Genomic DNA, 27,517 nt, shown 5'->3' with positions numbered 1-27,517 from the left:
CCGCCCCCTCCCTGCAGCCCGCCCCCCTGGGGCCGGGTGCGCGGCGGAGAACTGCGGTTTGCGCGCATCGGGAGCGGCAGCAGAAGTTCGAAAATCGCCGAGGGGGGAGCCCGCGCCGCAGCTTCCTGCCCCCGGCCCAGCCCTCTGGCCCCGGCCGCCTGCAACCCGACTTCCTCCCCGAGCCTCGCTCGTCGCCCGCTCCCTCGGACGGGGCCGCCGCGATGGGACGCCGCGCCCTGGCCCCTGCACGCCGCTGAGCAGAGAGCCTCCCAGTCTAGCCCCTCCACCCAGCGCTGCCCTTCGCCCCTCGGCTCCCAGAGCCTAGTCCGCGACCCCTAGGGAAAACTGGATCTCCGAGGCTGGAGACGCCTGGCTGGCTGGGTGGGGACCACCATGGGCAACGCGGCTGGCAGCGCCGAGCAGCCCGCGGGCCCTACCGCGTCGCCCCCGAAGCAGCCAGCGGTCCCCAAGCAACCGATGCCGGCTGCCGGGGAGCTGGAGGAGAGGTTCACGCGGGTCTTGGTGAGTGTGACCTGGTGCGCACCAGGAGCCAGGGATGACAGGGGCTCCGCATGCGTCCCCGCCTCTTGGGACTCAGGTGCCGCTTGGAGATCCCCGGTCCACCTGCTGTCCCTCCAGGGGGTGGGAGTGATAGTGTCATCTTTCAGAGTGACTTAGCACTACCCCCTCAAGAAACTTTCTTCATCCCCCTCCAATAAGCTTTCTTAAGAGACTCCCCCCATCCCCCGCCATCCCCTTCCTATGCTCCTAGGTCTAAAGGTGTCAAAAATGTCTCATGAGGTTGGGTTCCAAACGCGCCCGGGGTTGGAGGGGACTGGTGCCCACTTTTCCACTGCACACAGGCCCCAGCGAGTCTGGAACGCCTGCCCTTCTGCATCTCAGGGTCAAAGAGGAAAGGGGTTATAATTTAACCTCCTTGAAGTCGTAGACCTAGTGGAGTCTTTTAGTCCTGGGTTGTTCTGGTGTCTGGCATAGGAGTTGGGATCTTAGACCTTCCGCTCGTATTTATCATCCCCACCATGCCCCAGAATGGGTGCTTGCAGCATCCTCATCATGGACCACCCCCAAACACCGAAAGGAGTAAGCTTAGGAAGGGTGGGGTCAGGATGGGTTGGTCCTTCTGGCTTGGAGTGGAACAAAAATCTGGAGGGCTCCCCTCCCTCTTGGCTGTCACTTGCTTGGGAAACTGGGGCAGGCAAGGGTGGGATAGGATGCACTAGAAGCTGAGGCTTAGGCCTCTGGGGAAGGAGCCATCAACTCCTTGAGCATGGAGCAGTTCAAGTGCTTCTGGTAGGGTGGGCTGCACAGTCATAGGTCCCGAAGAAGGGTGGGAGGCAGAAGTAGGGGAAGGGGAAAGGCCAGTTTTCACTTCCCCCTCTTTACTCCAGCACTCATGCCTGCTGTCTTCTGGAGGTGGTTGCCCAGGGGGCCTGTGTACTGTTAGCCATCCCTGGCTGGACACTGGGTGACAGTGGGGTGACTGGGTGACCGTTTCCTAGAGGCCTTTCCCAGTCTCAGTAGGCTAGTGTTGCAGGTCTGAGGATGGGAGCCCAGGGGAGGGCTCACTCTGGAAGCAAAGGCGTGCTGGCCCTCTGTCCCCATACTTCTTAGATGGCTTCTCCACTCTCTGGCTAGCGAGTCATTAGGCCTGACTTGCTAGATCCTCTGCATGGTCCCAAAGGGGCAACAGTTCCTGAGAATCCTGGCTCCAGAAGAAGGACAGGAGGAGCTTGGGGGGAGGGGGGAACCTCTGAGATGGGGTGGGGTCTCTCCTTGTGAAGGCACAAGTGTTTAACTTAGGGGACGAATAGGGACTCTGAGGGACATTTCACAGCCTTGGACTTCATGTCTTTCCACCTGCCCCTAACTCCCTTTTCCCCAAATCCAGACCTTGGCTGAGCTGAGCTGAGCAAGTGGGGGAGGGGGTCATCTAAGGAGCCTGGGTGAGTGGCTGGTTCAGCCTGTCAGTGGGGCCTTGGATTCTTCCTTCTCTTCATGTGTCTATGGATAAGGGATGGTTCTCCGCCAATGTGTTTGCTCAGGTACATTAATGGGAAGGAGCTTTGTGAATAATTCAGACCAGTGAAAATCCCAAAAGTCAAGTGCAGGACTTGATTGCCCCGGGTGGATACGAGTGATGTACTGATAGCAAATGCTGCTGGAAACCCCTGAGGGCCAGGCCACGGAGGGAAGGTCAGGAGATGGACCTTCTAGAGCATCTCGGTGGAAGTCTAGGGCAGCGGAACCCACAGGGTTACCCATCCCTTTCAAGTCCCCTGGAACTCAAAGCTGTCCCTTATCCTCTGTGGGTGGGTAAAGCCATTTTCAGGTCATAAGGTTGAGAACTGGCTTTTCTTGTTCCCTCACCATTAGGGTCATGAGCCCCACCTGGATTAACGACCCTGACCTCTGCCTGAGGCTACCCAGGGCTAAAGATTTGGTGAAATCAGGAGTCTATCAGTGGGTGTGGCTCCATCTGACCCCTACACCTGGGGTCATGTGCAGTCTTTTGGGAGTATCTAACACGAATGAACCTAAAGTAGTTGTGGGCCCCACCCTATGGATTCCCCAGTGTTAATATGGGAACCCAGTTCTCTAGTCACATGGCCCTGGGAACCTGTCATTTCAAGCTTGGCCTCTTCATCTTTGGTAGGGAGTAGATTCCCAACTCCCCAAACTTCCCCTTCTCTTAGCTACGGGTACTCTTATGATTTCGTGTGTTTCCACCGGCCAGGCAAGGGGAGCAAAGAGACATTTTCCCACCAAGGGTGGATGATGGGGTACTACCTTTCCAAGGAGGCTATGAGAAAGTGGGGGGGTACCCTGCTTAAAGTGGGGGTGGGGAGAAAGAGCAGGTTGAGCCAAGGTTTCAACTGCTGCCTTAGCAACCGCGGAGGAGCGATGGCTGCCCCATTACACAGGCCTGCTGTGGTGGTGGGAACACACCAGCCAGCCAGGCTCCCAGCTCTCGCCTCTCCTACGCCCATGCCCAAGGCTGGGTGTCTTCCAACGCTTCCCTGTCTTCTCTGAGAGGTTTGCAGAGCAAAGGTTTGAGATGGCAAGCCACCCCGTCCAGGACAGCCAGGAGTGATTGCATGTGGCTGGCTACAGGGCCTGTGTCATCTGCCTATGGCCTGGGTGAAGGAATAAGGGACAGTACCTAAAGATGTCTGTGTGAAACTGAGTAATACTGTATCCAGGCAGGGCTGGGTGAGGGTCTAGCTCACTGGGGGGCTCTTACTCAGATCCAGGATGTGGGCACCTTATCAGGCAGTTTGGACCAGTCAGGACGGCTCCAAGCAGAATACAGGTGTTTGGAGTTCTATCTCCCACTTCTGGGGCTGGTGATGAAGAACAGGTCGGACATCTCTGCTTTGCTGGGCAGTGACAAAGGTGTCCCTTACTGCTTGGGGTGTTACTCAGTCCCTGTGGACTGTCCCTACAGTGGATCTCTTTGGGGTGTGGCCTTGTGGTTAGCTGTGGGGTTGGGCAGAGGCCATGGCTGGCATTCTCAGCAGGCACAGCTAGCACATGCTGACCCGAAATTCAGGGCAGTGGGCATGATTCACACTGGCATCTGGGGTCAGTTGGCAAAGGGCTGGAGGACATGAGAAGGAGCAGGTGTTTGCCCTTGGGCCACCTCTGCATTTTTCTTGAAAACTCAAGATTCTGGAAGGTGGCTTGGTTCTCCCTGCCTTTGAAAGAGGTGGAGTTGGGGACAGTGGCAGCTTGGCGGATGACTTTCATCCTTGTGTGACCTTGGGCAAATTCACATCACTGAGCTTCAGTTTTTCTTACGCGTAACAGGAGGATGATAGGAATATGGCGGCCTCCTAGGATTGTGGAGATAGAGGGCTCACTATAGAGCCTACCAAGGAGGAGCAAGTGCCAGCAAACACTCCCTACAGTGAGCAAGAGGTGCTGTCCCAGGCCTCCCTAAGGCCCTGTGCTCTTCCCCCACAAGAACATCCCAGGTTGCCATGCATTACTTAGTCACCTCCAGGTCTTGGCTAGCACAGGCCAGGCAGACTCCTTGCCATTACACAGGTTAGAAGCAACGAGGCCCAGACTGAAAACTGCCTGGTGGCCGGAAACCATGAGAGGGAGGGCCCAGCTCCCCTGCAGGGTGGAGTAGCCTGGTGCTAACGGTGGTGGCAGCAGCAGCGGTGTGCACACGGAGGAGGGGTTGGGAGGCCTCTACTTCCCTACACGAATAGCGTGCTGGGGAGGGGGGGGAGTTCCCCCAGTGAGTAAGAACTCAGTGTGGGCAACAACAGGAAGTGTAGGGTACTGGGTGGCAGGAAGCCACTCCGGCTGTTCCTGGTTTCTCAGACGGGGGATTGGGGCTAGGACTGTCTGCAGCTAGGACCCCAGTGCCCTTATTTTGGGGAGGAAACCCCCCTCCCCCCACCAAACCCTGTGTTTTTAAACCACATTGTCAGCTAGGTCTCCTTGGGCAAGTGACTTAATAGCTCTTTGCCTCAGTTTCCCATCTGGGACATGGGGTTAAAATAGTAACTGGTGTGCTTGTGGTTGATGTTTAAATGAGTTGGTAGTAGGTTACAATACTTAGAGAGAAGTGAGACCAGGGAAGTGTTAGGGGATATTTATTATTATTGTTGTTGTTATTGTTGTTGTCATTCTCTTGCTGGATTATATGGATGGTAAGGTATGGTGTTCTGGCTCCCACTAGCTTTGACCTTTGTCCTCCTCTGGAGAACCTGGAGCTTAGATAAGAGAAACTGGTAACTTTGGGGGTTCTCTGTCCCCGATGCAGGCTGGGTTACAGCATAGCTTCCTCTAAGCCCGGGACTGCTTGTAAGGGCTCCTGTAAAGCTGTATCCGGGATTTTAAGTGATGCGTGCAACTAATCGTTTCTGCACATGTGCAGACAGCTTGAGTGCCAAGGTGGCTACCTCACAGAGGTTTGGGGGGGGGGGGGGAGAAGAACAGATGAGCCTTGGGATCTGGACTTGTCATGCTGATCTCCGGGTTACCTGACACTGGGGTTCACGTTCAGGAGCTTCCTGGACCTCAAGGGGCAGGGCTGTGGGGAAGGGGTGGGGTGGTGGGATGGGGCCCAGATTCTGTGAAAGCTGAAAGCAAAACTGTAGGGTGTGGTCATGTCCAGATGTGGCCAGAGCCCTGGTTCTCCTGGGACAGTGTCTCAGAAATCAACAAGGCCCACGGTGCCAGGAGTTGCAGGGTCATAATGAGTCTGAAGCGGTGGGGCCGGGTGAACTGCAGCTGGGGTCTGTCTCTGCAGTATCCAGAGGTCAGGGCAGGGAGGAAAGGTTGTCTCCACATAGTCGAATAGGAATATGAATGAAACCAATTCCGTTTCTTCATTTTTTTTTTTTTTTTGAGGGTTTCCAGACAGGGTTTCTCTCTGTAGCCCTGGCTGTCCTGAGACTCACTCTGTAGACCAGGCTGGACTTGAGCTCAGAGACCTACCTGCCTCTGCCTCCTGCATGCTGGGATTTAAGGCGTGCGCCACCACCTGGCTACCCTCATTTATTTATCTGTATACATTGTGTTGCTGTGGGACCAGTCTGGTCTCACTTAAGCTTGGAGCTATCTTCCTATCTCTGTCTTCACAATGTTGGGATTATAATAGGTCTGTGCCGAAAGTCCAGAGTCAGCTCCTTTGTGTGGCCACATCCCATCTAATGAACTCCATCTGCTTCCTCACCTGGCCTGAAGCAATAGGGCAGTGAGGAAAGAGAGGGTACAGGTTTGGCCAAGCATCCCCCAGACCTTGAGATCTTCTATGGACCCCTCCAGTTTTCTGTGCCCCACATTTATAAGATGTTTCTTCCTAGTGATAGGACACCAGAGAATATTATGTTGAAACTGTGCTTCTGAATATTCCCGGGGAACTCTGGGAGTGTGAGGGCAGGCTGGCCTGTGCCCTTTCTATGGAGGAGGAAGCTGAGGCGGATAGGCCAACAAGCTGTCACACTAGGTGGGCCCAGAGCCTGGGTCTTTTGAACTTAGCTTCAGTTTTTCTGCATCCCAGCTGCTGTCCCTCCTTCATCCAATCAGGAGGCAGATGTGCCAGTCACACATGTAGACTATCTATCCCTTCCTGTCCTATTTGAACAATGACAGTCATCCTTTTGCTTAACCTGGTCTCTGCTCACTGGGCTACCTTTTTGCTGAATGCCCTGTAAGGGGTTTGGCTCCTGCCCTGAGGGTGGCCCTACCTCACCCTGGATGAGTGGCATCTGCTAGCCTATCTCCGGCTCCCTGGATACCCGGCTCCTTGGTGGGCACAGCCGCAGCCTGAAGCAGCTGCTAATGAGTGTCGAGTGCTGTCAGAGCTATTTCTGATTTCTGAGCCTAAATTTAGCTTGTCTGGCAGGCTGGCACGTGGGCCCGGGGCCCGAAAAGTCCCAGGTAGCTTAAGGGACAAGGGACACCCTGCCTTCTGCCACTGTTGAGACAGGTCCATCAGGCAGTTCCATGTGGAGGTTTTCTGTCCCTAGCACTAACTCTGGAGTGGCCCTGAGGGGTATGAACCCAGGTTGTAGCTCAAAACCAGTCACCCCTTCCCGCGCCCCTCTCCCTGCTGTCTTCACAAGGTAACCTTGGGTGGGTCATTAAGTTAATTTGTGCCTCTGAGATAGGCATAGTAACAGTGTCAATGATGGTAGTCAGGACAGAAGGGTGTCAGTGCCTCATGACGTTATTGACGTCAGGAGTACTCCCGGGCCATTCTAGAGCTACACAGGTTTCCTAGGTTAGTAGCGGCTCAGACATCTCACGACAGAGATGCTGTCCTCTTGGAGTCCAGCATCCTCCCACCTCCCTCCTTTGTGCTGGCCCCGGCCCCAGGGTCCTGCTAGGCCTAGCTTCCTACTTTCTTTTTCCCCTGGCCTTGTTGCACCTCAGCCTCCCTTCCCCCAGACAGACAGAGAGGAAAAGTAGGTTCCTAGGTCCCCTGAAGCAGAGTAGGCCCCACCCCACCGTCTTCAGACTCCTTTAGGGAAGACTCTGCCATGCAGCAGGAGCAGGCCTAGTGTAGTTTCCTCAGTCCAGGCTCACTTTCGAAATGGGGACAGAGATGACGTACCTCAGCCCCGGCTGGCCTTGGAGTGTGGTGGGTGGGCAGTTTCACCTCACAAGTAGGGCCCCAGCCGGAAAGCTTAGGCAACGGGGGCTGACAATACCCAGCTTCCTGTTCTCCGAGGATGAGTCAAGACAGTGATTTTGGGGCGAGGTCTGGCCAGAGCCCCAGACCTAACCCTGCCTCCCAAGAGAGGAAGCTAGCTGAGGAGTCTTGAGTGGGTGTGGCTCCCTCTCTGCTCTAGCCATGGCCTCTTCTCAGAGCCAGGGTCAGAGAGTGTATAGCCTGAACTACCACAGTGGGTATCAGATAATTCCCAGGCCTTGGGCTGGGCTCCTTGGGGGCTCCCATATCCATGGTGGAGACCCAGGCTAAACTGAACTCAATGAAGGCAAAAACTGGCATTGGGGAACTGATATAGTTAGGTCCTCATTAGACTTGAGGTTTCCTGGATTGGGTGAACTGGCCTTGTTCTTTAGGTCTGTTAGGCAAACTTGCTAAGTCCTGGGGATACTAAGACCCCTGCCTCCAGCAACACCCACTTGAATCCACTGGCCTGGCTGAGCTGTACATCTGACTTGTGACAAGAACGTGTGGCTAGGGGAAAAGGCCTTTCGGAGAGTACTTCTGATTTATCTTAGGTGTGTGAGGGAGAGTCCCAGCCTGGGCCACCGGTACCACAGGCCCAGTGTTGGCCTATTATGTGATTGGATGACTTCCATTGCTCAAATCTCCCCACCTCTGCAGCTGTAACATACCTGTCTGGGACTCCCTGCTGGATGACACACTGCTCTAAGCCCCCTCGATCTCCTGGTGACCTGGGCCTAGTCTGTGCACACATGGTGCTTGGTGGGAGTAAGACCCTGGTAGCAGGTCCCAGCTGGGTCTGTCTGGAGATGACTTCCCTGCTGGCTCCTCGCATGGATTGGTGTAGAGATCATGTCTCCTTAGCTCCAGTGGAGCCTGGAGGCTTTGGAGATACCTGAGGAATGCACACACTTGCCTCATGCCAGGTGTGCCAGGAGAAGATGTGTATGGTGGCGGGGCCCAGTCACACTTGGAATCAGACCTCAGGTTCCTTTCCACCTCTGGGGCCCTGGGAGCCTGGGACCTTGGGGAAGGTGGCCCTACCTCTCTGGGCTTTGATTTTCTCCCTGGACAACACTGCTTATCTGCCAGGATGGGAGGACAACACATCTTTGAGGGAGCACTGTGGAGTCCCCAAAGATGGCCATTCTCTCCTTCTTGTTTGTGTTGGAGCCTTGGGCTCAGGGGTCTTTGTCTTCCATCTCCCCAGAACTGTATGAACTTGCCTCCAGACAAGGTCCAGCTGCTGAGCCAGTATGACAATGAGAAGAAATGGGAGCTCATCTGTGACCAGGTGGGTGCCTGGAAGGCTCAGCTGCCCTTGCTTCTGCTCTTGGGGAACCCTGTTCTGAGGATGCAGGAGCTGGCAGGAAAGGGGCCTGCCTGCTGTCCAGGGGCTGATATCTACCTGGGTGGCTGGCGGCCCATGCAGGACTCTATCCCCTTGAAAGGACTGATGAGCAACCGTTGAGGGTCATCAGCTAGGTGTGTCCTAGACAGCTGGCAGCGGCTGCCCCTGATGTTCTGCATTGCTGGGGACTGAACCTAGGGCTTCATGCATGCTAAGTGAGCAGTCTACCACTGAGCTATGTCCATAACACTTGGGTTCCTGTTTTTGTTTTTGAAATTGAGTCTTGCTATGGAGCTTAGGCTGGCTTCAAACTCATGTTTCTTCTGCCTTAGCCTTCAGAGACATTACTATTATTCAGAGTACTGGGATTATGGGTGTGGGTCTCCATGCTCGGTGGCTTGTCTCTCTTACCCTGGGCTGAGAAAAAGAGGAAATATCCCTGTGTTTAGCCAACTGGAGGAAGAGGAAAGAGCAGGTACCCCTGTCTTTTTCTTCTGAGGTCAGAGGAGACACAGTCAAGCAGTTGTCTCCAAGAGCAGTCAGGTCAGAATTTTGTGTCAGAGCTCAGGCCAGGCCCTGGGTTCACTGAGGGCTCATCTCTCCAGCTGCTGGGGGCCCAGGCTACTCTCTTCCAGTGCAGAGGTGGAGTAGGGTGGAGACTGGCTTCTGCAGGCCAGATCGTGAAGAGGAAGAGGTAGGAGCTGCTTTCCAGCTGAGGCCTGAAGGCTGGGAGGTAGGGAGTCGGAGAGAGGAGCCCTGTGGCCTCCCCAGCAATGCAGAACCAGCAAATCTTTCCACTAATGGACTGGGACGTACCAGCTGGGCATCCATCTTGGTAATGCTGGGCCACGGCAGAGTTGGGAGTGCTCTAAAGGTTCTGGAGCTGCACTTGGTGTCTATTGAAGGGTTCTGCCGGGATTCTCAGAGGGGCTTAAAGACTGCAGAGTAGAAGGTAGAAGAGGGTGTCTGAGCACATCAGAGGGTTCTGGGCTGGAAAGGGTAGGAGCCTTGTGGTGGGATGTTCCTCTGCTGTGGTCTGTACTTCCGTGTGAGGACCTGAGGCAGTGTAATATAGGAAAAGGCACACACAGGCACCTACCTAAGCAGAGGGACCAGGGAGTTGGCCCCTGCCTAAACTTTACACTCTAGTCTAGGAAGGGTAAAACAGGCCTGAATGAATAATTCAAGGCAGGGCCTGTGGCTGGACTAGCCTCTGTCCCCTGGCTCCAGGAAAGGCACAAACCGGGCATGGGGCTAAGGTCTTCCACATGTCCAAAGTTTGTGCCTTTGGTATTTCAGAAGAAGTTTAAGATGGCCTGAAAGCTCAAGTCAGAGTAGAGAAGGGGTATTGGGAGGAAAGCTACCCAGTGGTCTTTGGGCAGCTGTGATGGGTTCTGTGTACACTCCATTCATCTCCCCAGGAGCGGTTTCAAGTCAAGAATCCCCCTGCAGCCTACATCCAGAAGCTGAAGAGCTACCTGGATACCGGTGGGGTCAGCCGAAAGGTAGCATCTGATTGGATGTCCAACCTGGGGGTATATATATCTCCCTTCGTATTCTCCCCCTTCTATTCTGCATCCTCCATATATATGTGTGTGTGTGTGTATGTGTATATATATATATGTATGTATGTCTTACATGTGCTTACATAGGCATTCCTATGTGTATTTGTATTGTGTGTATACATATGTGCACCCTGTGTATTTATGCATAGACATATGTGTATGGTAGGTATGGTAGGTGTGCATGCTTTGGGGGTTTGTAGGTATATTTGTTCTCATGTATCCCTGAGTCCATACATAGAAGAAAGAGAGAGGAAGAAAAAATGGATGTATATATGTGTATCCCATATATAAACAAATGGGCATGTAGGCAGGCCATGTGTGTACATATCTGTGGTTTCCTGTGTGGATGTGCATGCTTGTGTTCGATGTGTGCATGCCCAGTATGTCTGTGTAGAGATGTGCATGTGTGTATACTGGATCTCTGGATAGAGGTATGTCTGTGCACCCTGTGTGGATATACCCTCTAGGTTGGGGGAAGGCATGTAGTCCATGAGTAGTCATTCTGTTGCACAGGTGTGTGGAGGTGGTGGGGGAGGCTAAACGTGAAAGGCCTTGAATGCCTGCTGGGGGTGAATACTTCTGGCTGATGCTCAGGACAGTGGGAGTCTGGGTTTCACCCACAGACTCCTTGTTTTCTTGGCCCCCAGTTTAAGAGGCGAGTTCAGGAGTCTACACAGGTGCTTCGGGAGCTGGAGACTTCCCTGAGGACAAACCACATTGGGTAAGCTTAGGAAAACTCTGACTCTAGCAGCCTCTGGGGCTTTACAGCCTCTCCACCACAGACTGGCCCTGTGGACCGCTTCCTTCCTCTCCTGTTGCCTGGGCTGGATTTCCACACACAGCTTTACTGCAGGTCCTGCTTGGGCCCTCAACATCCCCTGGGTCTCTTGAGGGTGGGGATGGTGTTATGTTCTGGGGCAAGGGCAGTCAAGGCCTCTTGCTTTGCCTGCCTGCTCATTGCTCGCTTGGGCAGAAGCCTCTCTGGATGTAACTCAGAGAAACTTGTGCTCTGCAGGTGGGTGCAGGAATTCCTCAATGAAGAGAACCGGGGCCTGGATGTCCTGCTTGAGTACCTGGCCTTTGCCCAGTGCTCTGTTGCGTAAGCTCCTTGTCCCCAGCCCCCATGCTTCCCCTCAGTGTCCTGATCACACATTCCTGGGCCTCCACTAAACCTCTGAACAGGAACTGATCTCTTCCCCGTCCCAGGAAAGCTGGACTTGGCCCTGGGCAGTGGTTCTTCTGAAGACCTGCCTTTGCCCAGAAGGAACCTTCCTGCTCCTTCACTATGCTCGCCATAGAACTATGGATGAGCTGGGCTTGGTGCAGATCTCTAATCTCAGAATTTGGGAGGCAGAGACAGGCAGAGGTCTGTGAGTTCTGGCCAGCCTGATCTACATAATGACAGCCTGTCTCAAGGAACAAAAAACAGAAATGAGAGCCGTGAATGAATGAAACCCCCCCCCCACACACACACACAGGGGGAGGTCTCTCCTGTAGATCTGTCTTGCTTTGCATGTCCCTCTGTCCCCTCTTTAAGTGTCCCTTGTGGTGGGAGCCTCCAAACTCCTTGCATCGCATCTCCAGGTATGACATGGAAAGCACAGAAAACGTGGCCTCTGGTGCGGAGAAGAGCAAGCCCCTGGACCAGTCTGTGGAAGACCTCAGCAAGGCTCCACCTTCATCTGTGCCCAAGAGTCGCCTGACCATCAAGTATGCAGGGCCCCAGATGGGGTGATAGGGGAATGGAGAACAGAGACCCCCATTGCTACATCTAAACAGGGCCTAAGGGTCGGTGGGAGGTGTAGTTCACCCTGGAGGAATCAAATGTGTGAAGTTTTCAAGTGGAGAGACCAGAGGCTAGACTCTGAGGGGGACTGGAATAAGTAGGGGGTTGGGGGTCGGTAGGATCCCTTTTGTACCTCTCTAACCCCTTGTTTCTCCCTGTGCGGCCTCCAGGTGCCCCCCTTCTCCCCGGTACGTACATAGTCACCAGGGGGCAGGTGCATGCTGGGGGCAGGTGCATGCTGGGTCCACTCTGTGGGCGGTGGGTTGGAAGAGCAGTCAGCTGACACCCATGAGTTCAGCTGCTGTGAATAGGTCTCCTCATCCTGACATGGGACATCTTACCATCTTGTTCAGATGCAGGGAGGGAGAAGGAGATAACCCTGGCACATCAGCTTCCTCTATTGGGTCTGAGGGACCAAATATATGTTTATTTATTTGTGTGTGTATATATCTGTAGTATGGTGTATGGGCAAGTGTGTGCGTGCCAATAGCTGACCCAGAAAAGCATGGCTTTTACCTGGGTGCTGGGGATTTGAATTCAGGTCTTCAGGCTTACACAGCAAATGATCTTACCAACTGGCTATCTCCACAGCCATATATATATATATATATACACATACACACACATATAAATATGCATATAAACATACATATAAATATACATGTAAATACATATTTACACTCATACACACATATATGTGTGTGTGTAAGTGTGTGTGTGGTATTGGGACTTGAGTCCAGGGCTTCAGGCATTACAGGAAAGTACTCTTCCACTGAGCTACACCCCCTAGCCTGGAACAACTGTATATTAAGCCCCGAGACCTCACACTATGTTTCTTTCCTTTTTCATTCATTCACGTAGCAAACAGTTTTTTAGACACTTACTAAATAGCACATATTAGTGGCAAGTGCCCACGTGACAGGTAAATTCTGCTTTTGGGGGGGGCCTCAGTCTAGTGGGAAGACAATTTAGTGTGATAATCACAGAGATGTCATCGAGATTTCTGAGGAAGCAGGTGTCCACTTCTTGGGGGAGGGAGGGTACCAGGAAGACTTCCCAGAGGAGGTGACACTGGAACTGTGTCTAACAAGGGGCAAGCTTGTGATAGGCAAGTGATGGGGACAAGGAGGAGCAGCATGACCAAAGACTGAGACATATTTGAGCAATCTAGGAAAGGCTGACGTGGCAAGCAGCCGAGAGGGCTCAGTTGGAGAGGTGGGGCTGGCCAGTGTGTCGGCAAGACTTACAGAACTGTCCAGAGGCTCCGACATGCAGAAGATATGGTTGGCAGCTCTCCAAAAATGAAAACCTCAAATAATTTGTTTGGAGGGGGGCAAGAATAATAGAGAGAATATCCAGCATGCTCCTTATCAGGTGCCAGGCTGGAGCTTATTACATAATCAAACTAGCCTGTGAGAAGGTGTTCCTGAAGCTGAGGAAATGGCCCAGTTAGAAAACGCTCGCCTTGCAAGCGTGAGGACCTGAGTTCAGTCCCTGGCACCCGTGTAAAAAGCTGGTTACAGTGGTGTGTGCTTACAATCCCAGCACTGGAGAGACGGAGAGATGATTCCTGGCGCTCAGCGGCCAGACGACCAAGGCTCATTGGCAGGTAGCAGGTCCCAGTGAGAGATGTTGTCTCAAAAGAACAGATTGGGGGCTGAGGAGACTGCTTGGTGGGTAAAGTGCTTCTGTAGAGGCGTGTGGACTGGAGTTTGGATCTCTAGCGCCCATGTAAAATTGTGCCCAGCTGTGTGCACCTGGGTCCTCGGTGCTGGGGAGTGGATAGGAGGACGGCTGGGGCTTGTTGGCTTGCCAGTCAAGTAGGAATAGTGAGTTCTGGGTTTAATAAGAGACCCTGTTTGAAAAACAAGTAAAGACTGATAAAGGAAGGTATATGAAGTGACTGGCCTTGACACACACACATACACACACAGAGACACATGTACACATGCACACAGACACACAGACACACACATACCCCGCACACACAAACAACAACAAATAAGGTAATCTTTTGAAAAATGATGGTCAGGCTTGTCTGGTCCACATGTGCACATGCCCACACGTATACACACCTACACTCCTGCACACACGACATATACACGTTTGCACATACAAAGGTGGTATCTATTATTACTGGGTATGGTGATATACACCTGTAAAGGAGGCCAGCCTGGGCTACATGAGACTTTTGTCTCATTCCCCCTGACTCCCCCAATATGGAACTAATGTTGCCATTCCCTGTACTAAAGTAGTGAGCTGGAATGTTCTTGAATTTAGGCACTTTGAATTTAGTCTGCGGCTCAAGATGGAAGATGAGTCCAAGTGATTGTGAGCGCCACCTTGTGGCGATATTACGGTTGTCTCGCTATTTCCAAGCTTTGTCCATCTTTACCGTTGGTTGGCTTTCTACTCACAAGCTCTCCTCCCTCCCTCTCTCCCTCTCTCCCTCTTTACTTTCTGTCTCCCTTCCTCCTTTCTTTTTTGAGACAGGCTCTCATGTAATCTAGGTCTCAGACTCCCTACTATGTAGCCAAGGCTGGTTTTGAGCTCCAGTCCTCTGCCCTTACTTCCCAAATACTGGAATTACAGGCATGTGCCATCGTGCCTGGCTCACAGTAGCCCCTTTAAAAACCAAATCTTTGTAAGGGCCTTTGCTTCCTTGACTTACACTCACTACCCCACCCCCGGCATGCCGGCCCCTGGGGAAGGCTGCCTTCAGCTGGCAAGCTGCGTCAGGTGGATAGGAGACAGCAGCTTAGAGTCCAGATCTATCCCCCTCACTCCAAAAGGCATCTTACTGGTCTGGGGAGCAGGAAGCTAGGGATTGGGGGTCTGACCCTGCTGTCTCTCCCACATCCACCAGGCTGACCCCCGCCCACAGCAGGAAGGCGCTGAGGAATTCCCGAATCGTCAGCCAGAAGGATGATGTCCACGTGTGCATCATGTGTCTGAGAGCCATCATGAATTACCAGGTCAGCTGGCAGCATGGGATTGGGGCCTCAGGAGATGGTTTGTCCTCCTGGGACCTGTGTTAGCTGCTGCTGTCCTAAGACCACATGTCACTCTCACCCGGAACCCTACGAGCCTGGGGTCTGGGCTTTGGTGGGAATCAGGAGGCTGGGAAGTTTTGAGGGAGAGCCCTTGGTTTTATTACCTTCATGTCAGGTCTGCTGAAATGGCCTTGGGTGTGGTGGGAGGAAGCATGGGCCTCAGATGGGATCAAGGAGGGTTGGGTAGTGGAGTCCATGGGACAGTAGGCTTGGGCCATGGCACCGGGAGGGATGGCTGGTACAGCACCACTTCTGTGCCTCATCCACCTTTGTAAACTTCCTTAAAACGTTATGGAATTTTGATGTGTGTGATTTTTTTTTTTTAAGTAACTGTTTCATGGCTATCCAGCGTCTTAGATTACAACTTTGTGTATGTCCATATGTCAAAAGCTTGGACATGCCTGCACAGTTTTGCTACATTCAGGGTGCTTGACACTGGCTTTTGAAAAGACGAATGAACTTGGAAAGGGGACAGGGTTGGGCCTTGGCTTCTTAAGAAGAGGTAATGGTTGGATGTGAGGAGCTTCCTAAGGTCTGAGCACTAGAGGCCAGAACAGCGTGGCACAGACTAACTATGCAGGAGGTGTTGGCCATTTTTGAGGACCTGCTTGGAGGTGCTAACCTCTCCTCTCTCCTTAGTCCGGCTTCAGCCTTGTTATGAACCACCCAGCCTGTGTCAATGAGATCGCTCTAAGCCTTAACAACAAGAACCCCAGGTAAGGTCTATATTCCTAACTGGTTTTATACTTCTGTCCCTGCAAAAAACTCTGTCCCCTATCATCAGGCCTGCTGCTCAGGCTCACTCCAACCCAGCTCCCCTGTCCTTCCCCTTCTCTTCTCAGAACCAAGGCTCTGGTCCTGGAGCTGCTGGCAGCTGTGTGCCTCGTGCGGGGAGGACACGACATCATTCTTGCGGCCTTTGACAACTTCAAGGAGGTATTGGATGCCCCTCCCAAACCTACTTGTTCTTCTAGGACTGCTTGGTGTCTGGCTGCCAGAAATTGTGGCCTCTGATAGAGAATCTGGAGACACAGGGTGGGTGTTTGGGAAATACAGAGGAGACTGGGATAAGGAAATTCAGAATGGAAGGTGTAGTCAGCAGGGCCATTGTCTAGGACAGTGGTTCCAGCCTTCCTAATGCTGTAACCCTTTAGTACAGTTCCTCATGTTGTGCTGACCCCGCCCCCCCAAAGTTATTTTGTTGCTAATTCACAACTGTAATTTTGCTGCTGTTATGAATATGAATGTGATGCTAGGAGCTTACAAGAGGCTCATGCACAGTAACATGCGAAATAACCTGGCCATGACAGGGCTGGAAATATGGCTCAGCAGTCAAGTGTGCTCCCTGTCTGATGGTAAGGATCTGAGTTCGGATCCAAGCACCCGTGTTAGAAGCCAAGGGCTCTAACCCCAGTCTGCAGGGAGAGGAGACTGGATACTTGCTGATGCTTGCTGGTTTCTAGCCTAGCTGAGGAAATATGGCCCCCAGGTCCAAGGAGAAAGCCTGCTTCATAGAAATAGACAGAGTGATAGAGGGGGACACCCATGCCTTCTTCTGGCCCTGCATGTGCACACGGACACATGCAACTCCTTCCCCTGCCACCATATACACATTCGCACACACACACACAAATTCATCCAAAACAATGCTTTAAGGCAGGGTCTCACTTTGCAGCACTGGCTAGCCTGGAACTCGATATATAGACCAGGCTGGCCCTGAACTCACAGAGATCCACCTGCCTCTGCCTCCTGAGTGCTGGGATGAAAGGTGTGCCCCCCGCTCCACATCCAGTCAATCAAATACTCTTTAAAGCCGGAGATGAGTTAAGTAAGCAGCTTGGTACAGGCATTTGGGAGGTAGAGCCAGGAGGACTGGGACTGCAAGGTCATCACTGGCTACACAGTGAATTCAAGACCAGCCTAAGCTACAAAACAACAGAAAAAGAAAACTTAGGCCAAAGCAAAAAACCAACCCAGCACAGACTCTGTCACAAAACAGGGTCAGGGGGCTGGATGTGTTTATTTATTCTTTTACTAACGTTCACTGTGGGTTGATTATATACCAGGCACAGAAGCAGGCCCTTAGGAGACGTTAGTGAGCAAAAGGAATGAGAAAGCACTGGAGGGCTGGGAGTAATACTCAGTCAGTAAAGTTCTCGATTTGCTGGGTCTGAGTCCATGGGCCCACATAAAAAAGTGGGGTTTACCAGGCATGGTAGCACACACCTTTAATCCCCGCACTCCAGGGGCAGAGGCAGGAGGATCCTTATGAATACCATGTAGGCAAGGCTACATAGTGGTAAAAACAACAACAACAACAACTACAAGAAGAATCCAAGGGGCTGGAGAGATGGCTCAGTGGTTAAGGGCACTTGACCTTGCAGAGAACTCTGGATTGATTCCAGTGCCCATGTGGCAATTGATAACTGTCCACAACTCCAGTTCCAGGGGATCTGATACATTTTTCTGACCTCTGCAGGTACTAGGTCCCTTGCATATACATACATACTCACATACTTAAAATAAAATAAGTGACTCTTTTTTTTTTTTTTTTTTTTTTTAATGAGCCAGGTTTAGTGGCATGTGATTTTAATTCTAGAGGCAGTGGCAGGCAGTTCTCTGGAGCTCAGTGACAGCCAGCCAAGCCTACTCTGTGAGCTCCATGCCACCGAGAGACCCTGTCTCTGAAAACAAGGTGTGAGGCTCAGTGGACCTGGTTTGGACCCTGGCATCTACTAGGAGGCTCACAACCGCCTGTAACATCAGTTCCAGGGGATCCACTGGTGCTCTTGGCTGCTGCAAGCACCCACTTGCACTTTTATTGTTTGTTTGATTGTTTTTGAGACAGGATTTCTCTATGTAGCTCTGGCTGTCCTAAAACTTGCTCTGTAGACCAGGTTGGCCTCAGACTCATGGGATCCTCCTGCCTCTGACTCCCAAGTGCTGGGACTAAAGGCGTGCGCCACTATCACCCAGCTCCACATGCCCATTTTACACATCTGTTCATGCAGGGACAAACATATACTAAGTAAATATTAAAAACAATAACAGCAACAAAGATGGATTTGCTCCTGAAGAACACCACCTGAGATTGATTTTTGGCTTCCACACACATGCACATATATGCATCCATATGCACATATATCACACACATACACACACATGCACACACATACACACGCATGCACACACATACACACGCATGCACATACCAATAATGAAAAGGCTAGAAATAGCTAATAAATGAGCAACGTATGTAGTCTTAGAAAATGCTAAATGATTGGGCAGTGGTGGTGCATACTATTAGTCCCAGCACTGGGGAGCCAGAGGCAGGAGGATCTCTGTGAGTTCAAGGCCAACATGGTCTACAGAGTGAGTTTCAGGACAGCTAGGGATACACAGAGAAACCCTGTCTCGAAAAAGAAAAAGAAACAAACAAAGCTAAATGTTATGGAGAAAAGGGTTGCCACAGGAGAGGGAACTGGTTGTAGCAAAGGCCTCACTGAGAAGGTGAAAGTTGACCAGGCAAAGCTGGGAAGAAGCTGAAGGATTGGGTGTGGTGGTTCTCTGTGCTAGTGTACCACGTGGTTAGAACAGCGTGAATTCACCCAAATGCTAGTGCAGCCAGAGTAGGGTGTGTGAGATTAAGACGGAGTGGTGTTGGAGGCAGAAGAGTAGCCAAATTTGGATTCAATTGGAGAGGAACCTGTAGGGGCACAAGGGCAGCATCGGGAAGATGGCACAGGAGGTGTGTGACCTAGTTTTCAGTGTCCGCCATTCTCCCTCTCCAGGTGTGCGGGGAGCAGCACCGATTTGAGAAGCTCATGGAGTATTTCCGGAATGAAGACAGCAACATTGACTTCATGGTGAGCTTGGAGCCCTGGGACTCTGGGTAGCCTGGCTTAGCAAAATGACAACCGACTGATTGTCCAAGGGGAAGGATAGATGTCAGAGGAGAGGGGACTGGACCAAGGGGACCTGGATGTTACAAGACTGAGTTAGTGGAATGCAAGCTGTAGAGAGAGAGGGAGGCTTGGGGAAAAATGAGAAGGGCGGGTATCAGCACCCTGACCTAGAATCCTGAGATTTGCCTATGCTTCTGGCCCTTAGGTGGCTTGCATGCAATTCATCAATATTGTGGTACACTCTGTGGAGAACATGAACTTCCGTGTCTTCTTGCAATATGAGTTCACTCACCTGGGTCTGGACCTGTACTTGGAGGTGAGCCTTGTACCCCACCCCTATCTCCCATGACTGAACAGCCCACCCACTGTGGGGTATTTAGTATATAGTTAGCAGGTCTTGAGTTCAAGCCCTGGCTCTGAGAGCTGGGCTTGGGGGTACATACCAGCAGTCATGTCACTTGGGACATGATATGAACATGTTCACGTTCAGTCTGGGGTTCACTGTCCCCCCACCCAGATGATAAAACCCCACAAATAGGAATAAACAGAATCCTACCTCTGTCACTTGCTAGCTGTGTGACCGTGTATGCATCCGTTCATCCTTCTGAGCCTGTTTGTCAATCACAGAAGTGACAATGACTCCAAATGTATGGTGGCACCCCTGGTACATGACAAATATTATAACATCTGTCATCGAGGTCCTGGAACAGGCTCAGGTGGCTCTGGGTCTGACCCAGGAGCGTCAGTCCAGTCAGATGCTCTGACCCCAGCAGATGGTGGGGAGCCCAGAGGTACTAGACAGAGTGGGGAGCTGGCTCAGGCTGGAGGTCTGGGAAGAGGGAACAGAGGAACTTGTGAGCAGAGAAATCACAGCTTCTGGTCTGGTTCCTCTGGGAGGCTTTCTAGAGGGGTGAGGCCTTTGGGGTTGGCTTTCTGAAAGCTAGGACTGGCTAACAGTTGGGGGGGGGGCAAGGCTGGTATAGCCATGCAGTAGAATATGATACATCTGGATCAAGGATGTGCAGTGTGACATCATCTTCAGCATGGCTGATCCTTGAGAGGAGAAAGAAGCCAGATGCAAGAGGCTGAGTACAGGGCTGGAGAGACTGTGTAGCAATTAAGGGCACTTGCTACGACAGGGGAGGTCCCAGCACCCACAGCTGGTGGCTCATCTCCTGTAACTCCAGTTCCAGGGGACCAGATGTCCTCTTAAAGTCTATGAGGACACCTGATCTCCTGTGGTGTCCATTACTGCATACAGGCACACATACACACACATGCATAAAAAAGTTGAAGATTATATGACTTTTAAAAAGAAGAAATGTTGCCAGGTGCTGGTGGTAAACATCTTTAATCTCAGCACCACAGAAGCAGAGGCAGGTGGATGTCTGTGAGTTTGAGGCCAGCTTGGTCTACAGAGTGAGTTCTAGGACAGCCAGAGGTACATAGTGAGATCCTGACTGGAAACACACACACACACACACACACACACACACACACACACACAGAGAGAGAGAGAGAGAGAGAGAGAGAGAGAGAGAGAGAGAGAGAGAGAGAGAAAGAGAGAGAGAGCAGAGAGAGAGAGAGAGAGAGAGAGAGAGAGAGAGAGAGAGAGAGAGAGAAAGAATATAATATAGAAAGAAATGGACAGAATGACCAAACCCATCACAGGAGGAAGTAAGGTTCATAGCAGCCAGGAGCTGGGGGCGGATATTGGGAAAGGAACCTAACTGGTATAAGGTTTCCTTCTTGGATGCTGAGCTTCTGGGAAAGCGGTAACACACCTTAAAATAGTGAATTGTGTGGTATGTGAATTATATCAGTCAAAATCGAAATCAAGTACCCAAGTACCTTCCTCTGGATACTGGTGGTGTTGGCGAGACCTCCCCACCACCGCCTCAGACCTCACCGTACTCCTGCTATCTGGGGACAGAGGCTGCGGCTCACGGAGAGTGACAAGCTGCAGGTGCAGATCCAGGCGTACCTGGACAACGTTTTTGATGTGGGAACACTGTTGGAGGAGACAGAGACGAAGAATGCAGTGCTGGAGCACATGGAGGAGCTGCAGGAGCAGGTGGCAACGGTGAGAGCTGCTCGCAACCTAGTCTATCACACAGTAGGCCCACGGGAAGGCTGTCCTGGGGTGGGCACCTCTTGTGTAGCAAGTACTGAATGGAAGGCAGAGTTCTGGGTATAGACTGAGAGCGGCAGTCTGCCTGAGTTCGCCCTGAGTTTGCCCTGAATCCAAATCCAGCATCCTTTCGGTATCTTTCTCAATGAGTCTTTAGGGAGCGCCCACGCTGTGTGGGACTTGTGCGCAAGGCAGGCACCTTCTCTCTGAGAAGATTCTAAATCTCGACTCCAGTGAATTGGGTCCTGTGGTGCCTCTCGGCACAATCTTCTCTTCTACCACCTCTCTTCACACTAGTGCCTTGGTTTCCCTTCCTAATTTATATGGGTTAAGGTGCCAGGCTCGGCCCACCCTTGGCACGCTAGGCCAAGCGGATGTGGGAGCCTCCCCCAGCCCTCCAGGCAGGCTTGCCTGATGCCGCCCCCTCACCGGCGGTGCCAGTGCCTGGCCACGGGTGTTAGCTCACCATGTGCTGGTACCACAGCTGACAGAGCGGCTTCGGGACACAGAGAACGACTCCATGGCCAAGATCGCTGAACTGGAGAAGCAGCTAAGCCAGGCTCGCAAGGAATTGGAGACCCTGAGGGTAAGCTTTGTTGTGGGCTGGGCCAGGATGGGAGGGTGTGCGCCAGGCCACGCTTCCCAAGGAGTCTTCTCCGCTTGACATCCCAGTCCATTCCAGAAAAGGTTTGGGGTGGGGTTGCGGCATAACCAGAGAGCTTGCAAGTGGGCACTAATCCTTTTCCTGGGGCTCACAGGAGCGCTTCAGCGAGTCGACTCCCATGGGCACTAACAGACGAATCCCTGAACCTGAGAAAGTGCCTGCCCCTACCGTGGTGCGACCCTCAGCTCTAGAACTGAAGGTGGAGGAGCTTGAGGAAAAGGGGTTAATCCGTATCCTGCGTGGGCCGGGGGATGTCGTCTCCATCGAGATCCTCCCAGGAGCTGCGGCGACACCAAGTGGTGACGACGTATCAGCTCCGAGGGTGTCCACTGATTCCCCTAGCACAGGTACGCAGGAGCTTCATGCTGGGGGAGAGAGAGACCAGGGCAGGGAAGGGTATCCTGGGGATATACCTGGCTGTGGAAGATAAGGAGGTTAGATTGTAGGCGTGGCACAGGTACACGCAGGTGGGTTAAAATGGGTTCTGGATGCATGCATAGGAGAGGGAGGTGGCAAGAACCCCACCCCCCCACTCCCCAAGCAAGAAGTAACCGGCACTTCCCACCTGCAGCCGCGTCAGTTCCCGAAGCAGCATCACCACCGCCTCCGCCACCTCCACCACCACCTCCACTACCTAACCTCCAGTCCCAGCAGGAAGCCCTTCCCTCTGCACCCCCGCTGGCCCCGCCCCTCCCAGGTTGCGCAGAACCGCCACCTGCACCGCCGTTGCCTGGAGACCTGCCTCCCCCACCTCCACCACCCCCACTTGGTACTGATGGACCAGTGCCACCGGCACCCCCACCACCTCCGGGAGGCCCCCCTGATATCCTTGGAGGACAAGACCCAGATATAGGCCCAGGTAAGTGGAGTGGACTATCTCAGTCCTCTAGGGCTGGCAGGGAAGCAGACCAGGGCCTCCCTCCCGCTCAGTGTCGTCCTTCAGGACCCTTGTACTGCCTCCTGCCGGTCTTGTTAGGCCTGGTTGGGTTAGTTCCCTCCAGTGTCTGCACTGCTCGCCACTCTTTCTTGCTCCCAGGGGTGAAAGCCAAGAAACCCATCCAGACCAAATTCCGGATGCCATTGCTTAACTGGGTGGCTCTGAAACCCAGCCAGATCACAGGCACTGTCTTCACCGAGCTTAATGATGAGAAGGTGCTGCAGGTGAGTGGGCACCAGAGGGCTCTGGGGTCATGCTGGGCGGAGAGGTGGCCATCTATGTCACTTGGTTTATAGATGAGGAAACCCAGGGTATGTGTGGGCTTTAAGATGCAGACTACCAGTGGACAGAAAATCCAGTGAGCTAGCGTGACTACAAGCCTTGGAAGAAGGCAGTATCCTGACTCCTGCAGGCTTTTCCTCTGCCCTACAAGTGTGACCTCTCCTTTCTGCCCATTTCCCATAGATAACTAAGGTCCTGGGGCTTCTGCTTCCAGTTTCAGTGGGCGCTTTGTGGCCTGAGACTGTTTTCTCTGCCTTGAATAGTCTCTTCTTACTGTTTTGCTGGCTGTTCAGCACTTCCTTCAGCTTTCATAGCCAGGAATTTGGGTTCTCTGTGTCATCATCTCTGTCCCATCTTTCTGTGTCTCTCCTGTATCCCCTGTCAAGGTTTGTGGCCAAGCTAGCTCACTGGTTTTTCTGTTCAGTTTCTGGGATGATTAACATCCCAGGAGTGTAGGCAGATCTCAGCTCCACTCACCCTGGCTCTCTCTCCTCTTGTACCCTTAGGAGCTAGACATGAATGACTTTGAGGAGCAGTTTAAGACCAAATCCCAAGGCCCCAGCCTGGACATCAGTGCTCTGAAGGGGAAGGCAGCCCACAAAGCGCCCACTAAGGCAATACTCATTGAAGCCAACCGGGCCAAGAATTTGGCCATCACCCTGCGCAAGGGCAACCTAGGAGCTGACAGAATCTGCCAGGCCATCGAGACGTGAGTACCTGTGCTGGGGTGTGGCCCGGTCCCGTCACTAGGCTAGGATCATCAGGCAGAGTGTTGTAAGAACCCCAGCAGTGGGGCAGAACCCACCAAACTGCACACTAGTCCTGGTCAGGGAGCACTGTCTCAGTTTCAGACCAAGAAAACAGACTGTACTTTGAGTCCGTGCCCTGACTGAGACCTCCTGACTCTCTTCCTGCTTCTGCCCAGCACGGGGCACCCAAGCCAAAGGATTCATAGCTGTATATCTGCCCGTGTTGTACAATAGGACTGGGGCTTCTGGTGTCCCTGACTCCTGTCTCTTGTTCTCTGAAGCTGTCTACAGAACTAAATACTGAAGCTTGTTTATTGAGTCCTGCTCTCTGGAACGTGTAAGTGTGGAATGACCCTCACTCTCCCGTTTCCTCATGCAGGTATGACCTACAGACTCTCAGCCTGGATTTCTTGGAGCTCTTGACCCGCTTCCTGCCCACAGACTACGAGCGTAGCCTCATAGCCCGATTCGAGAAGGAACAGCGGCCATTGGAAGAGCTGTCCGAGGAAGACCGTTTCATGCTGCGCTTCAGTCGCATCCAGAGACTTCCAGAGCGCATGAACACACTCACCTTCCTGGGCAACTTTCCAGACACGGCCCAGCTGCTCATGCCGGTGTGGGCAGGACGGGCAGGGTGGTGTGGTGGAGCCTGGGCTGGTGGGTAGGGAGTAGGGCATCTCTGAGCTCAGTTTCCGAGAGGGCGGCTGGGAGTATTTGAGCCTCCTCGTAGGGGAGGCTCCAGCTCACCTCACCTCATCTTCATCCCATCCATAGCAACTGAACGCCATCATTGCAGCCTCCATGTCTATCAAGTCCTCTGACAAGCTTCGTCAGATCCTAGAGGTGAGGGCCCAGGGCAAGGGACCGGGAAGCAGGGCCTACCCTTTCCTAGTCTAGGTAGCTTAAAAGGGAGAGTCAGGCCCTGCCCACCTGGGCTATAGTGAAGGTAACGTTCTTGTTTCTCACACGCATGCTCTGTTAGACAGGCTAAGGTGGGAGGGGGGGTGGGCAAAGGTAACATCAGCCATGCCTGTGACCATGCACCTGAGCTCCTTCTCCGGGGCTCAGTCCCTCTGGGGATTGCTTTGTGAGAGTAACTGGGTAACTGCACCTGTCCAGTGGAGTGTCTGCAGACAAGAATATATGGCTGTTGGGGGATTGAAGGGATGTGGCAAGCCAGTTTGGGGTAGACTACTAGTGTCAATAGTGTGCACAGGAGATGTACGTTCACAGGTTGCATGTACATTAGAGCTGAAGGGCCATTCATGAGGGGCTGAGTGTGAAAGCTGGCTTCTTGTCACCTTTCTTCCTTCCCGAGAAGTATATATTCTTCAAGGGTCCCACCCCACCCTCCGACCCCAGCCTGGATCTCACTGAGTCTCTCTGTGCCTTTCCCAGATTGTCCTGGCTTTCGGCAACTACATGAACAGTAGCAAGCGTGGGGCAGCCTATGGTTTCCGTCTTCAGAGTCTGGATGCGGTGAGATGGAGCTCCTGGTCTGGGGTCTGGGGTCTGGTTGGTGGCTTGTGGCTTATAACAGATCCTTGTCTAGTTATTGGAGATGAAGTCGACTGACCGGAAACAGACACTGTTGCACTACTTGGTGAAGGTCATTGCTGAGAAGTACCCACAGCTCACGGGCTTTCACAGTGACCTCCACTTCTTAGACAAGGCAGGCTCAGGTATGAGGCGCTGGGGTCTTGGGTGGGAGCAGGGAGCTCAGTCTGTGGGCCCCTGATATGGTTAGGAGGAAGCAGGGGAGGACTGTAGGGTGTGTGCATGTGGCCTTATCCCAACTCCGTGCTGTCCTCTCCAGTGTCCCTGGACAGTGTCCTGGGAGACGTGCGCTCCTTGCAGCGAGGTCTGGAGTTGACACAGAGAGAGTTTGTACGGCAAGATGACTGCCTGGTGCTCAAAGAGTTTCTGAGAGCCAACTCTCCCACCATGGACAAGCTGCTGGCGGACAGCAAGACAGCTCAGGTGAGTTGGGGAACACACAACACCAACCACTGAAGCCTTAGGGTGGGGGATAGGTTGGAGCAAAGACCTGGAGGGGTGTGGCTACGGGCAGAACCCTGGGATGAACAGTAAGGGACCATCCTGTGTGGAAGAACAGAGATGTGCCATCCCAAGGGGCACAGAGCCTAGCGGGGCTGATGGGTTGTGCTTGCAGGAAGCCTACGAGTCTGTGGTGGAGTACTTTGGAGAAAATCCCAAGACCACATCCCCCTCCATGTTTTTTTCCCTCTTCAGTCGCTTCGTCAAGGCCTACAAGGTACAAGTATCTGATGGGGGGGGGCGGGGTACAGCCTCTGCCTGAGAGCAGTGGGGCAGCTTCTGTAGAGGAAGATGGGGAAGGAGGAGGGTTGTTCTCACCAAGACCTGCCTTGGGTCCTCAGAAAGCAGAACAGGAGGTGGAACAGTGGAAGAAGGAAGCAGCGGCTGATACCTCAGGCAGGGAAGAGCCTCCAGCACCCAAGGTAGGAGGCTGGCCCCAGGCCCGGGACTGGGATTCAGGAACTTGTAGCATCTCCTTCACCCTCTTGTCTCACCCCTATACCCTCAGTGTTGTGACAGATTCTGTCCAAGGACAAGGACAGTGCCCCAGAAGCCAGGGGAGGAAGTAGGTTTAGGTTCTGTCTGCCTTAGCTGGCTATCCTTGCTGTGAAGAACTACACAGATGTTCCAGAGTGGGTGGGGTGATAAGTACCCTAAAGTTAGGGTTGTTCATCTCCTCAGTCTCCACCCAAGGCCAGGCGACAACAGATGGACCTCATCTCTGAGCTAAAACGGAAGCAGCAGAAAGAGCCACTCATCTACGAGAGTGACCGAGATGGGGCCATTGAAGACATCATCACAGGTGAGGGCTCAGTCAGGTCACTGTCCTGTGTCTGTCGCCAGTCTCTACTACGTCCTCTTCCTGCATTTCTCCCCACCCTGAGGGATCTGCTGCCCCCTCCCACCTCCAGTCTCATTGTGAAGCCCTGGCTGTCCTGGGACTTGCTGTGTAGACCAGGCTGGTCTCAAACTCACAGAGATCCTCTTGCCTCTGCCCCTGCAGTGCTGGGATTAAAGGCATGGGCCACCATGCCTGTTCTGCATACCTCTTGCTACCTCTTCTGTTTCTGTTTTTTTTTCCTCTCTCTACCTCTTATCCCCAAAACCTCAGTGCTCAAGACAGTGCCCTTCACTGCCCGCACCGGCAAGCGGACATCCCGGCTCCTCTGTGAGGCCAGCCTGGGAGAGGAGATGACCCTCTAGTTCCCAGGTACCTAGATAACCTGGCTGTGATTCCAGTGCTGGCGAAACTCTGGGAATTTTTTTTTTTTGGGGGGGGGACAGCCTCCCCATCCTGGGCCACTGCATGATGGCTGGGATGTTTTAGAGGGTGCTGTTTCTGTCTGTGGTAAATCAGTGTCCCCTTCCACATATACAAAATCAAGTCCTTAGAAAGATGAGCCTGTGCCCAGAAGCCTGGGCCAATGTGTCTCCTTTGCCTGCCAGATCTTCGGAACCAGCCCTACATCCGTGCAGACACAGGACGCCGAAGTGCTCGCCGGCGGCCCCCTGGACCCCCACTGCCGGTCACTGTTGACCTCTCGCTGTAGCCACTGTTCTGCTGGTGGATTCTATAGGGTCGTAGGCAGGCTGGAGCTCAAAGAAGGTGGTCCTTAGCTCGGCTGGGTCGGGCATCCGCTCCTCTAGCCGATTACTAGCCTTGAAGACACGCCCCTCTCCCTCCCCCCAAAAGAAAAAAGCTGATCGTAGCACCCTTTCCCTCCAATAGCCATACTTAGCCTGAGCGGGAGCCTGGCCTGTAACTTATAAAGTGCACCTCGCCAACGCCCTAGCTCGGAGGACTCTCCATGGACCTTATTTTTATACAAGATTAATAAAGATGTTTGCAAAAGACGCGC

At 52.9% G+C, this 27,517-nt stretch overlaps 1 protein-coding gene across 6 annotated transcripts; it reads left to right on the top strand.

Moving 5' to 3' along the window:
* Fmnl1 (formin like 1) lies at positions 1–27,512 on the top strand. 6 transcript variants are annotated; one of them, XM_034507308.2, is made up of 28 exons: positions 1–522; positions 8,388–8,471; positions 9,950–10,063; positions 10,741–10,814; positions 11,109–11,192; positions 11,678–11,803; positions 12,050–12,067; positions 14,746–14,854; positions 15,572–15,648; positions 15,775–15,868; positions 18,724–18,798; positions 19,043–19,153; positions 20,771–20,920; positions 21,453–21,554; positions 21,727–21,979; positions 22,204–22,491; positions 22,669–22,793; positions 23,358–23,560; positions 23,980–24,214; positions 24,375–24,443; positions 24,999–25,079; positions 25,153–25,282; positions 25,417–25,580; positions 25,774–25,875; positions 26,000–26,080; positions 26,340–26,460; positions 26,770–26,868; positions 27,105–27,512. In XM_034507308.2, the coding sequence occupies exons 1-27, from the start codon at positions 394–396 to the stop codon at positions 26,859–26,861; spliced, it is 3,291 nt and encodes a 1,096-aa protein (XP_034363199.1). In that variant the 5' UTR covers positions 1–393; the 3' UTR covers positions 26,862–26,868; positions 27,105–27,512. The 6 variants fall into 6 exon arrangements, with proteins under 6 accessions (XP_034363199.1, XP_076791797.1, XP_034363200.1 ...); XM_076935682.1 differs by lacking the exon at positions 12,050–12,067 and having other exon boundaries at positions 2–522; XM_034507309.2 differs by lacking the exon at positions 26,770–26,868 and having other exon boundaries at positions 4–522; positions 9,950–10,033.
* The last annotated feature ends 5 nt before the right edge of the window (positions 27,513–27,517 follow it).

The sequence above is a fragment of the Arvicanthis niloticus genome, chromosome 6 (assembly GCF_011762505.2).
Source record: "Arvicanthis niloticus isolate mArvNil1 chromosome 6, mArvNil1.pat.X, whole genome shotgun sequence".
NCBI classification, from domain to species: domain Eukaryota; kingdom Metazoa; phylum Chordata; class Mammalia; order Rodentia; family Muridae; genus Arvicanthis; species Arvicanthis niloticus.
Note: the sequence above shows the minus strand (reverse complement) of the source record. Positions and strands in the feature narration are given on the sequence as shown.